The sequence below is a fragment of the Misgurnus anguillicaudatus genome, chromosome 14, assembly GCF_027580225.2.
Source record: "Misgurnus anguillicaudatus chromosome 14, ASM2758022v2, whole genome shotgun sequence".
NCBI lineage: Eukaryota > Metazoa > Chordata > Actinopteri > Cypriniformes > Cobitidae > Misgurnus > Misgurnus anguillicaudatus.
Genome location: NC_073350.2, coordinates 14,229,704 through 14,243,548, shown reverse-complemented (window position 1 = coordinate 14,243,548; position 13,845 = coordinate 14,229,704). Strand labels below are relative to the sequence as shown.

The 13,845-nt window shown below is 38.4% G+C and overlaps 1 protein-coding gene across 1 annotated transcript in view; it reads left to right on the top strand.

The window, feature by feature from the left end:
* The window catches only part of dnhd1 (dynein heavy chain domain 1), a 31,623-nt gene extending 22,872 nt beyond the window's left edge, over positions 1-8,751 (top strand). The window contains exons 35-43 of the mRNA XM_073875928.1: positions 2,119-2,297; positions 2,376-3,389; positions 4,825-4,996; positions 5,073-5,189; positions 5,414-5,639; positions 5,725-5,816; positions 7,357-7,506; positions 7,608-8,236; positions 8,307-8,751. Of these exons, the coding sequence (XP_073732029.1) occupies positions 2,119-2,297; positions 2,376-3,389; positions 4,825-4,996; positions 5,073-5,189; positions 5,414-5,639; positions 5,725-5,816; positions 7,357-7,506; positions 7,608-8,236; positions 8,307-8,678 (2,951 nt within the window). The 3' untranslated portion in view covers positions 8,679-8,751. The remainder of the gene's footprint in view (positions 1-2,118; positions 2,298-2,375; positions 3,390-4,824; positions 4,997-5,072; positions 5,190-5,413; positions 5,640-5,724; positions 5,817-7,356; positions 7,507-7,607; positions 8,237-8,306) is intronic.
* The last annotated feature ends 5,094 nt before the right edge of the window (positions 8,752-13,845 follow it).

Genomic DNA, 13,845 nt, shown 5'->3' with positions numbered 1-13,845 from the left:
TAGTTTCATTTATTTTTGGGCTATAGTTAGATGTCTATTAAATTATCATTTTGTCTTGTTTTAACCCAGACATCTGTGCTGTGTTTGGACGACTATTAGACATCTTTTAAACGCAAAATTGCTTGCCGGGTTGTCTTTATGATGAAAAGTGCTGTATTGCTGCTATCCAGATAAGCAGTTGGAAAATTGAAAATGGTTCAACTTTATAAGAAACTGATTTGAAATTCTTTATGGAAAAAAGCTTGACAAGCGTTTCTTTTATAGTTGTTGCAAAGCACAATAGTCTAATAAGAAGTAAATGCACATATAATTAGTGAAAAACAAACCAGAAAAATGGTCAAAATCTGTACCCCAGCTGTTACGGCTGCACCAAGGTGCAATCTTCCGATCTCTATAGACCCCTTCAAGGTTTGTAAACATTGAATGACTATCGGGTGCGCTAGCAGCATGGGGTCAAACTGTTCATACCATTCAGGCTTTATAATTTAATATAACAGGTCTGAAAAATGATGACTTACCCCAAATGAAGTGAGCACTACAAACACAAGCCTCTTTGATATTTGCATTGTCCCAGTCTGCACGTTAATTGCTTGCAGCCACAGATGTTGTATTGTTTTGCTTTTTGAGATTCATGAATCGCGAAAACTTAATGGAAGACCTGGTGCGATTTTCACAGCCCACGACGTAAGTAGGCATTTTTGACGACACCGAATAATACGCAACTCAATCTGCTGTAATGACTTTTCTGACCCCGACATGCGCAGTGGGAACCGCCTGTGACGTGAACCGTGAAGGGGACTATTGTCTAGCCAACACGGATGTGAATTAAACTGCAATTCATCGTCTGGATGCTAGAGGCTGGCTCCAAAAGGAAGTCAATCCCCATAGACCCCATGTTAAAATTGCCAACTTTATAGCATAAATAAATGTGTTTACAGCATGGTACAAAAGTGTTTTAGTTCTACGTCCCGCCTCTTTACCCATTTTCGGTTATCCACGAGTGATGCGCAGTGACGCGATGCTAAGATGGCAACCTTATTAAACTAAGACCTTAGTCCTGGTTTAAGCTAATCCCTGTCTAGGAAACCATCCCTCAGAGTTCATTGGTATCTCAATGGTCCATATTGTTACCAAAGAGAGCTTCTTAGTACCTCAAAGATACATATTGGTAACACATGTCTACATATCTGTACCTAATGGTACATTTTAGGACCTTTTCAAAGGGTAGGCTACTGGTATTTTGACAATTTTTTCCCTTACAGTGTGTACACTCACCTAATGGATTATTAGGAACACCATACTAATACTGTGTTTAACCCCCTTTCGCCTTCAGAACTGCCTTAATTCTAAGTGGCATTGATTCAAGAAATGTTGGCCCATATTGATAGGATAGCATCTTGCAGTTGATGGAGATTTGTGGGATGCACATCCAGGGCACACAGCTCCCGTTCTACCACATCCGAAAGATGCTCTATTGGGTTGAGATCTGGTCACTGTGGGGGCCGGCCATTTAATACAGCGAACTCATTGTCATGTTTAAGAAACCAATTTAAAATGATTCGAGCTTTGTGACATGGTGCATTATGCTGCTAGAGGATAAGTACATGGTGGTCATAAAGTGATGGACATGGTCAGAAACAATGCTCAGGTAGGCCGTAGCATTTAAACGATGCCCAATTGGCACTAAGGGGCCTAAAGTGTGCCAAGAAAACATCCCCACACCATTACACCACCACCACCAGCAGCATGCACAGTGGTAACAAGGCATAATGGATCCATGTTCTCATTCTGTTTATGCCAAATCATCAGATTACTTCAGATTACCTTATAATGTATACACTCTCAGAAAAAAGGTACAAAAGTTGTCACTGGGACGGTATCTTTAAAAAAGATCCTAATATGAATCATTTAGGTACAGAAGTACCAGTATGTACCTTTTAGGTACAAAAGTACTTTTTTAAAAGGTACCACCCAGGTGACAACTTTTGTACCTTCTTGTACCTGTCTGAGAGTGCAGGTTGTTCACTATGTTTTAGAACATATTTAAAAAATGCTTAAGGCAGTTAGTCTGTTATTGACTTGTTTATCCTTTTTCTTCCATATTTTTTGGTTTGTTAGAAATTCACCCTTCATTCCTAGATGAGGTGCAAATAATCAGTCTTTCTTTGAGCACAACTGAAGTTCAAGACCTTATTCTGGCAGAACTGATGAAGTCAGAGTGGTGTAAACAGTGGACCCTGCACTGCCAACTGCAAACCGAAAAACAGACACTTCAAGACGAGCTTTCTCAGAACAAGGTTAGATGGTAAAGAATTATTGATCTGTTTTACAGTACATGGAAAATAAATGTATTATTGACAGTAATACCATTGCAGGTTTCCTTGATGGAGTATGTCATGCATTCCTCCACACCACTGCTCCAAGATCCTGAATTCCTTCCCCTGGTATACACATGTCAGAGTGTCTCTCATGAACTCGAAATAAAAATCAAAGAGCTCTCCCAAAAGATAGATCGACACAAATCCCTTATGGCAGAATTTTATCGAGTAGCTAAGCTCGCCACAGACCTTTACAACGCTCTGCAGGATGTGGCCCAACTTTCAACCAGTTATCTTTTCACCCTACGCCACTATCTCCGAACTTTGCGTTCAGCTTTATCAAAGGGGAGCTCAGACGTGAGCGTTCATGAACGGATGGAGGGAACAGTCATTGTTCAGATTACCAACAGGATTGTGTCTCATTTTTTTTCTCAGTATAAACCCTGCTTGTTTCAGAGTCATGCAGCATTACTCCGATTATTGGTATCCGTTGCGCTTATCGTGCACAATGAGGGCTGCTCCGAGATTGAGCGAGTTGCTTTTCTCCGAGAATTAAGCCACTGGAAATCTTCTGAATGCATTTTATCACTATCCACACAGTCTGTCCCAGAGCTGCCGAGTTGGATCCCAGCACAAACCAAGGCTGATATTTATCTTTTAGAGACGATTGCACCCTTCAGGGGTCTTGTATCATCCCTAAGCAGTTCATCCAAGCTCTGGCAGGAGTATTTCCGCTTTCCTTCCTCCACTGTAATTGGACCTGTCCCTTGTCCATCTCACTCACATTTGTCCACCATGCAGCGTGCCATTCTCTGGAAGACGCTGTGTCCTCATTGGCTAGCGGCTGTGGGAGAAGATCTTACAGCCTGTGCACAAGGTTATTTGTTGAATCCACTTGTTGCTGAAGGCCCGCCAATGGGCTCTCCAGAAGAGCTGTCCCAGCTTCTGTCCAAAAATATAGGGCAACCTGTGGTTGTACAATTGCCCAACAAAAGCCAAGACGCATATATGAGCATCCACCCTATCCACTTGATTCAACAGGCTGCTCAGTACCAAGCAGACAAGAAAGGGGTAAGCGAAAATGAATGTTATGTGTACTGTAATGGTTTGTTTAGGCTATTAACCAAGTAAGGAATAATGTATAGGAAGCTGGATATTATTGCAGAAATAAGCCCTGATTATGTGATCTGGTATCTTGTATCACACTGAAAGGGCTTATTTCGTGATAACAACCAACTGCCTATACATTATCCCGCTGTTTACACAGCTATTTACCTCATAAGTAAGGTAAAAATATTTGATTTGCTCATTTTATAATACAGAAGGAAAACACGCTTACTTTCAGTTTTAAGATAAGACAAGACGTTCAAATATCACAAACATGAATTGAATATCACTAAATGCATTAAGCAACTGCCATGTGATTGGTTGATTAGATAAATGCATTAATGAGAAATTGAACATGTGTTCCTAATAATCCTTTAGGTGAGTGTATATGTGTGTGAACTGTGTATAATAACTTTGTATAGATAAATGCACACCCATGCATGTATATATTTAAGAAATGTTTACATGTGTATATACATTTGTATATTTATGTATAATTTATATTATATATAAATACTTAATATATAAATATATGAAGAGTTTCGTTGCAAAACGAGATAACCACCGTTTTTTTAATTGTTCAGAAATCTCGTTTTTTGGTTGTGCATTCCAATTAATTTTAATTGAACTGCAGTTGGTTTGTTTTGATTTAAACCTTCATAACTTAAAAAATACAGCTAAGTAGCACCATAAAACTAAATAATAACATGATAACATAATAATAAACATGTTTTGACAAAAATGTTAAAAAATGGATTTATCTCGTTTTGCAATGAAACTCTATATTTTTTCTTAAAATTATACATGCATGTGTGCATATTTATATATACATAACTATTATACACAATTCACACACATATATGATGTGAACAAAAACTATTATTCTGCTATATATTAATCGCTAGTTTAATCATTTGTAAATATAGTGTCATATATGTTATTAAAATACATAATTATATTTAATTTTTGTGTAATATTAAATTAATTATTAATTAATTGTTATTTATTTTTGTGTAATATTAAACTGACCAAATTAAAATGATTTGCAGCATTCGGGTTACCGTATGTTATTAATTTTAAGCTGTTGTTATCTGGGAATAACAAACCTGCAAATGTCTAGACTGGCCAATCAGAATCAAGCATTCCAACGAACCATTAAATAAAAGGTTTTATGGCATTATCACATAAAAAGCCTTGTCAGAAAAGCTTCATTTTTTTAAATATAATATCATCTTTGGTTTTCATTCAATTAATGAATGTTTTTATGTCACTTCTTTGTAATCTAGGTTTATTGTTTTTGTGTATTTTATTGATGCATTTTTGTAATATAATGTACTGTATATGATTGTACCTTTAAATTATGTGCCACAATGTACCAGCTTGTCATAAATGTCAACAGGTAAAGGTGACTGTCATTTCTTTTGGCACTGGTTGCCATCGAAATGCTGTCCTCTCAGCGTTGGACAGCGCTGTCCAAAATGGACACTGGCTTGTTCTGAACAACTGTCATCTACTTGACTGTTGGGATGTCAGAGTTGTTGATAAGTTAACACAATTAGTCTCCTGCCAAGGTAACTAATAACCATGTAAACTAAACCTACAGGACCTCACATATGATTACAAACATTCTGTATGTTTAAACCTTAGGACATATGAGAGATCTGGAGTTAGATGGGCCTTTATTAAAAAGTGAAGGAACACTTGTGCATCCTCATTTCAGACTGTGGCTCATAACCAAAGGTGACAAGCCTCAGTCAGTCCCAGGTAGGTGATGCTCTGAGATCTGTGAAATGTCTATTATATACAGATTGCATCATGTTTAAGACTGACATTCAAAGTCCCTTGAAACCCATATACTATATCTAAAAATATTCAAAGTAGCATATTTCTTGTAAGAGAAAGTTGCGATTGCAAATCATTTATTTCCAAATGTAATTGAGGAGTCTGCTATATACTCACTGATGTTTATAATCTATCATCTGATACAGCTGCTGTCAGGATCTGTGCCTTGCACTTGGTGTGCGATTCCTCCTGGGGCCTGAAGGATGAATTGTGGTCCTCAGTGAAACAGACGCTGTTTGCATTAGACTCTTTCTCATCTTCTGCACATACTGAAACCACGGCAAGATCTCATCTGCAATGTGCTGTCCTGCACTCTGTCCTGCTGCAGAGACAAGCATTCAAACACCTGGGCCAAGGGCAACTTTACCTCTGGTGAGGATTTGCTACAGCACGTCAATACAGGATACAGAGATGTGTTTACAGAAGATTTTTAACATTAACCCTTTTGCTTTTGTAGGACTCATGAAGATCTGTTTGCTCTGATTGATGCACATGACCGTATAACCAAACACTGTAGTGACCCATCTGGAGCATTAGAGTACATAGCAGGTACGGTTGTGACATGAACAGCTATAAATGTAGTGCTGAGCTGCTGAAATGTCTTGCCCCATAGGCTTCAATTGTGCATATTACTGTATGACTACGATGAGGAGAAATGAAGATGCAAAGGCCGCTAAATGCCACCTCCATCGTTATCTTATTAGATAATGATATTAACTCAAATACAAATTGACAAATACTCTGACTTCAAATCTACTTAGCGTTTAAAAAAAAGTGTGTGTGTGGGCGGGTCTATCCAAAAAAGGTCCAGATTCTATTGGGGTAGGGACGTGTTTGTTTTGGTGATTTCAAATGTCAACATTGGCTTTCAAACATCGTGCACTCCGCCTTTAATCACGACCTCAGAACATTCAGACATTCAGAAATACGTGTGTTGACAGAATCCGTTAAAGGTACAATTTGTAAGATATTTGCAGAAAAATATCCAAAAACCACTAGTCCAAAGTTATATATTTTGTCCAGCTGATTACTAACTCTGTAATGTTTTCAACTACTTGTAAATTATGAGAAAATTGCTGCCCTAAACAGTGACACGGGGCAGTGCAGTCCCCTGTAAATGACGTTAATATCTACGTTACCCTTTGTTACCGCCTTTACTGACGTAAAAACCACATGACAACAGTGTCGTGGACGAAAGCAGAAGTAATAGCGTCTGTCGGGCTACTCGCTTTAAGTTTGTTAATCTGAACACTTAATTCTGTGCTGTGTTAACAAACCATCGTATTGGACTAATACTGTAACATCTATGAGTAACATTTGCGTTTTGAACATTACATGAAACCTTACATAATGAAAAAAACTATGTCATCAAAAACATTATTTATAAAACTAGATTACTTTACCTCATGTGTAACATGATTTCTTGTTCCCGTCTGATTGATGTGCATCAGCGTTTGAGTTAAAGACAACAAATCCCATCAGTCCACGCTGCTTCAGAGCATCATTAATCTACGTCATTGTTATTGATTTGATCTGGCGCCCTCTAGCCGCGATTTTTCAGCAAAGACCTCAAAGTGCACCGAAGGAGAATGTGAAATGACAGTGAATCACATTTAAACTTGGGTCCCTTGTGAGTACTAGACCTGAGTACAACCCGAATGTGGCAGCCACATGCATCACAGTGCCCCTAATGTGTGCTTCAGTTTCATCATTTTTACATTCTTTCATTATTTGCAATGTTTCTAGTTATTCGTCTTTAGTGATTTTGCAACTGTTTACTGTCTTATCCTGGTGTTTTTTGCCAAAATAACTTGCATGCACTTAGAGGGTTTTGCAGCGAAAGTCAATTGTTAAATACCATTGAAATAACTAAAGTGACATTTGTTTAAATAAGGCATTTCAGTTAAGCTAAAATCCTAAACCTAAACATAAGAGCCTGATAAAAATGCTTATTTACAAGAAAACATGTCAGACACACTTAGAGGGTTTTGCATCTGAACTCTTCAATTGTAGTCAATTTGAAATAGTTAGTTAGCAATTAGCTAACAATAATAAAAGTGATTTTTGAAGTGATTTGCTGTCTCCACAGGTCATCTAGTGTATGGCGGCCACGTATCAGACCATGCTGATCTAGCCGCTGTGCAGTCCGTTGTTGCTGTATGTCTCAGACAGCCATCTGCATCATGGGGACGAGGCCCCCACAATCTTTCAGATGTCTTTAACTTTAGAGGAAGTTTTGGTATGCAAACACACACCATTCAATATTAATAATATTTATTTGGTTCATAAATACTTAGTCTCATGCATAACACCAAAACTGTATACTGGATATTTCTGCAGATGCTGAATCCCTATTGAAAGGCTTGAGTCATCGTATTAAATGCATCAAAGACAGCACCGACCCAATAATCCTAGGCTTTAGTCCAGGTATGGCAGGTGAACTGATAAAACTAAGAAGTCAAACCCTCAACATTCAACTGAATCAATCACAAAGCATCTATGGAGATATCAGAGGAGACATCAGTCTTAAAATGCAACCACAAGAACTTACCGAATACAAGCAGGGTTTGGAAAGGTTACGAACATTGCAAGACAAGTTGAAAAAGAGGAAAACGTACACTGGATTGGAAATTGGATCTTCATATCTTAGTCCTCTGTATCATTTCCTTCTGGCAGAATTGGAGCGTCTGGACAAACTGGTGTCGCTCATACTTTTGGATCATTTTCGGCTTGCTAAATATAACATAAAAAACTCAACTCCTGCATATCTGACATCAGCAGCTCTCTCCCGTCTAGAGACTCAAGCAGACCTGCTGGGGTTATACCTGTGGGAGGAGTCAAGCAGCATTTTGCCTCATGCTTATCAACTGGCAGCCTTTCTTAATCCTCAAGGCTTTCTGGTAGCCCTCATCAGAGATGTAGCCCACACCCTACAGAAAGATATCAGCGTTTTCTCTTTGCATTTCAAGGTAAATCATATTTTTATTTGGGAAAAAATCGATGAGACAAACGTATCCATGTTGTTTATTTGTCACTCAGGTGCTTAAAGATACAGCATCACCATCCCCTCCATCCCAAAATGGTGCATGTCTGTTCGGACTGGAACTGCAGGGGGCGCTGTGGGAACCAGGGACTGGATGTCTTAAAGAAGCGCTCTCACCCAAACCTTCCTATTTCCCACCGCTCTGGGTTAGTGTTCGAGAAAAGAAGGATGACTTTTCCCAAGACAACTCCTCCCTGCCTTTCTATTATTGTCCCCTGTATGTAGACAAACAAACTGCTGATGGGGATCAGTGTCTTTCTGCTGACAACATTGTTGCTTATGTTCCACTTGCGACAAGGTTGGATCCTGTGCTCTGTGCTATGAGACGGGTTCGGTTAACTAGTACTCTCTTACAACTATCCGTGTGAAGAATAGGTTATATAAATGAACGAACAACAACATATACTGCATATAGGAAAAACTATAAATTTTATAAGCTCACTTTAGGAGATTCTAGCAAAATGTTCATTTAGACAAAACTTTGTTATGATGTAACAAATTTTCTTAAACTTTTTTGCTCATTTTCCAGCTCCTCTAAAGTAAAAGATTTGATTTTTACTGTTTTGGAATCCATTCAGCCGATCTCCGGGTCTGGCCGTACCACTTTTAGCATAGCTTAGCATAATCCATTGAATCCGATTAGACCATTAGCATCACGCTAAAAAAATAACCAAAGAATTTCGATATTTTTCCTATTTAAAACTTGACTCTTCTGTGGTTACATCGTGTAGTAAGACAGACAGAGATATTGGAGTTGGGATTTTCTGGGCGGATATGTCTGGGTGCTATACTCTCATTCTGGTGTAATAATAAAGGACTTTGCTGCTGTGGCATGGCTGCGGGGGGCGCGGTGATATTACGTAGCGCCTGAAATGGTCCCCTTGATAACTTTTGATAGCAGAGTACTATTTTCTGGCGCTGCGTAATATCGTTGCGCCTGCTGCGGCCGTGTTGCAGCAGCAAAGTCCTTTATTGTTGCGCCGGAGTGGGAGTGTAGTGCCTGGACGTGTCAGCCTAGAAAATCGAAACTTTGGATTTTCTTTCGGTCTTGGTACGCGATGTAGCAGCAGAGGAGTCACGTTTTTAAAGCAACACTATGTATTTTTTTTACCTTTAAAGCAACACTATGTAGTTTCCATGTAAAAATGACTTACAGCTTCCCCATGTGGTTGAAAAGCGCAACAGTGCCTGGTATCAGACACTCTTCTGCAGGCAGGGGGAGGGGCGGAGCTGTGTTTCCTACTCTCCACCGCCACTTTCAGAGTGTGCTTGTAACAGCTAGGAGGGTGCTCAGGTTGCAGCACTAGTACAATTTGTCCAGTTAAAAGTTGTTCTATCACTGAAAAATTTTTAGTGACATTATTTAAAGGTAAAAAAACTACACAGGGTTGCTTTAAATAGTGTCTCTAAAATTGTTTCAGTGGTGGAGCGGCTTTTGGCTGGACGGGTTGTGCTGTTGCTGCGGCCTGGGCAGCCTCCTAGCTGCTACAACCTCCTAGCTGCACTGTTGTGCTTTTCGGCCGCATGGGGGAGCTGTGGGTCATTTTTGCGTGGAAGCTACATAGTGTTGCTTTAATAGGAAAAATATCAAAATACTTTTTGGATGTTTTTGAGTGTGATGCTAATGGTCTAATCAGATTCAACGGATTATGCTAAGCTATGGTAAAAACGGTGCCGCCAGACCCGGGGATCGGCTGGGTGGATTCCAGAGCAGTAGAAATCAGATGTTTGACTCTGGAGTAGCTGTAAAATGAGTCTATTTTCAAAAAAGGTGGACTGCCCCTTTAATTCTTGGTTCAACACACACTTCTAAAGACCACTAAAAAGACCAAATTTCTGTCATTTTCATGTAAAATAAGAAATGCATCAAATCCTTGCACTGGTTATTTTATGTACAATATGTAAAGTGGATTGAAACCTTGGGATCCACTACAATTGTCAGCATACCCCCAAAATAAATTAATAGTGGCAAAAACAAATCAGGTTGGCTTATACTAATGGTGTTCATTTGTGCTGCTGAACTCGAGTTTAGTTCAGATTTTCATATCAAGACTGACACTTGTGTTCATAACAGCGTCTAGATCTGCATCCTCCTGCCTCCACACTCTCCTACATTTGTGTGGGTGAACCTCTCAATGCCTGTCCAGAACATGTGTGTGTCATATAAAAACTCAAAACTAAACTCTTACTGTAAATCTCATTTATAGTATACTTACCTGCTCAAATCATGGATTCTTGGATACGATTGCAAAGATTCCTTGCAATGAATGATTTCTGTTTTATTTCTCCCCAATTGCTTACCTACGGCAGCCTCATATTAAGCTAAAAAAAGCTTATGCCATAACAACACTGACTGCTTAGGCACGTGATAAGTCTCAAATAGACTTTTCCTTCTCATTAAACTCATTAGATTTTTAGGGATCTGCAAGGGTGGATAATCCCAGACTTTCTCAGGTCATAGAGATAGAGAGAGAGAGCAGTCCTGCTGTCCATTGATTCTCTGAGCAGATGGAACAGAAGGTAAACCCTCACCTCCTTCATTATATCTATTCTCTTCCCATTTTCTCTTTATCACTCCCTCATTATTTCTCCCAGGTTCTCACTATGGAATGAGATGTTCTCTCTTTCTTTTGTCCTCTGGGATTTTGCTGTGGTTTGCAGGTTTCTAGGGCCGCTGAAGGCTCAGGAACAGAAAACGACTGATTTTGAAATGAACACACTCTCACCTGTGAATGCAAGGAAATAATGAACCATTGCTTTCTTTTTACAGTGACCTAACACATTGTGCCTCTGCAGACACCACAAGAGTCTAAAGTAATTATCACAACACACTACAGTGTTTACACTATATTAGGTCATTTTGAAAAAACTAACACACATTTGGGTATAGGCCTATATCGGTTATGCAATAGTGTGAATATGGTTACAAATAATTTATGTACTTTTACATCAATCACTTGGCAAAATCAGGAGAGCATCGATTTTGCAGCAGTAGAATATGAACTGCCTGAAATGTTTATAACTTCATTCACAATGTTATTACATATTAATAAACATACATTTCCTAGTCTTATAGTAGAGTGCTCTGTGTGACCGATGTGGTGTGGATAGTGTGCTCTCTGTGTTTTTAATAGGAAGAATGTGTCCTCCAGGATTCAGCCAGACAAACTTTGTACTAAAGTTGATCTTTATTCGCACTTGCTTGAAGAGTAACTAAAACTGCAACTAAGCAGAGTTTGCATACTTTCAGGGTTCCCACGGGTCCTTGAAAGTTTGTGAATCTAGGGGAAAAATTCAAGGCCCTGGGAAGTTTTTGAAAATATACATACATAGATAGAGGTCATTGAAAGTGCTTGAATCAATTTTTTGCACAAATTTTTCTGGAAAAAAATCCATATTATTCCCTGTAGTGTAGGATAATATCATAAAAATTCTAGATTTTTTAAGCACACGTGCTAAACTGTTCGCTTTAAATGCTTATATCTTCTGTATGCGAATGTTGATTCATACCAAAATGCTTTTTTGCATAGTTGTGTTTGACACATGAAAACGTCTCGGGTTACGTATGTAACTGTTGTAACCTGAGAAGGGAACGAGACGCTGCGTCTCCCTTGCCGTACTTCCTGTGTCCCTGTAATGCCATCTTTGGCAATATTTCAGATAGCGATATACTTCTTGGCTCCCGCGTCACCCTGTCTTTGTCATTAAGCCTCACCATTGGTTGAATTTGATATACACATTCATACGCACTTGGAGGCGTCCCCAAAGTTTCATTGCAGTGACGTAGCGTGAGTTCCCTCAAAAGGGAACTGTAACGATGTATCTTAAAAGGTTATACGATGTAACCTTGCTCTTACTTGAAACATGTCCCCACATTTAGTCTTTGAATTTGAGGGTATTAGACCTGGAAAGTCCTTGAAAGGTCCTTGAATTTGAAGTTAACTAACGTGTGGGAACCCTGCACTTTGGTCCCCTTACTTTTATTTGCATGGAAATTCAGTGTTGCTGATATTAACAAATTTAAATATGGTGGCTCAAATTGCAATTTTTGGTTACATTTTATTTAGAAAATCCACTTAAAGGTGTGATCTCTGAAAACCAATGTTGACATTTGAAGTCACTAAACTAATACTTCCTTACCCCAATAGAATATGGACCTTCTTTTGATAGACCCACCCCACACAAAATCAACCCTGGCAATGATGTTGGTTAGTAGACACGCCCCTTATTGCTGATTGGCTACAAGTGTGTTTTGGTAATCAGCCCGACTTTCTTTCTTTTTTTCCAAAAATCATGCACCCCGCCTTTAAGACATTCTACTAACTAAAAAAATAACTTTGCAACTACAAATCAAGTAACTCTCATTAGGGTATTAATAGACTGTTAGGGGTAAGGTCAGGACAGGGGTGCCCAAGCTCGGTCCTGAAAGGCCGGTGTCCTGGAAAGTTTAGCTCCAACCCTAATCAAACACACCTGAAGCAGCTAATTAAGGTCTCAGTAAGCATACTAGAAACTTCTAGGCACTCCAGGTGCACGATGCCATAGAATAACCTTTCTGTCTAAATGGTTCTTTAAAGAACCTTTTACATCTGAAACACCTTTCTGGTTCACAAAGGTTATTCAGATTATAAAAATGTATGGTTGCAAAGTTACTTATAGTCAATAAACTGTCTTTTGAGGCATCATCATCATAAAGTGTTAGCAGATATAAAGCAGACAGTCTACTAATACTCTGACTTATAGTTACATCAGCTCATTCTCATGAGATGTGTATAATAGCACGCAGTATGAAAGTCGTGCAATACATACCAATACTAGTCCTTCCCGTTCATTTAATACGGTGCATATTTTTGTGTCGTTTTATGTATTGGTTTCTCATTATTGTTCTGTTTTTTTACCATGGTTGCTTGGGTTTGGGGTTAGAAAAACTTTTTGTTACATAAAATGACATCCAAACCCCAATTCTAACCCCAACGCCAAGCAACCATGGTTTAAAAATAGACAAAAACATAAAGAAACCGATTTATTAAATGACACCCATGCAAATTTCAAATGTAACCCCAAACCTATGGAGGACCACAAGAGTCATGCAAAATGTAATAAAAAGCTTCAATATTTAATAACTACCTGGACAATAAAAATAGCAATTAATAGATTTCTTTAAAAATTCATTAATTAATCTATAAATAAATACACTGTAAAAAAAAATCCGTAAAAAAACGGTAAATCTCTGGCAGCACGGTCGCCAGAGAAATTCCGTCAAATTACGGTAAAAAAATGTTTTTCAAAATTACATACAAAAACCGTAAAAATACAGAGAATCTTTTACAGTCCTAATTCATTAAATTACAGAATATTACTGTTAATAATTGTTATAAAACTGTAGAAAAACAGATAAATTATGTGAAAATACATGAAATACAACTACTTTCCAGGTCAATCCCTGTAAATATACGGCTTTTATTAGTTATTTTATTAAATTGCTCTGTACTTATACAGTGATATTATTTTAAAATACAGTTTATCTTTGTAAAA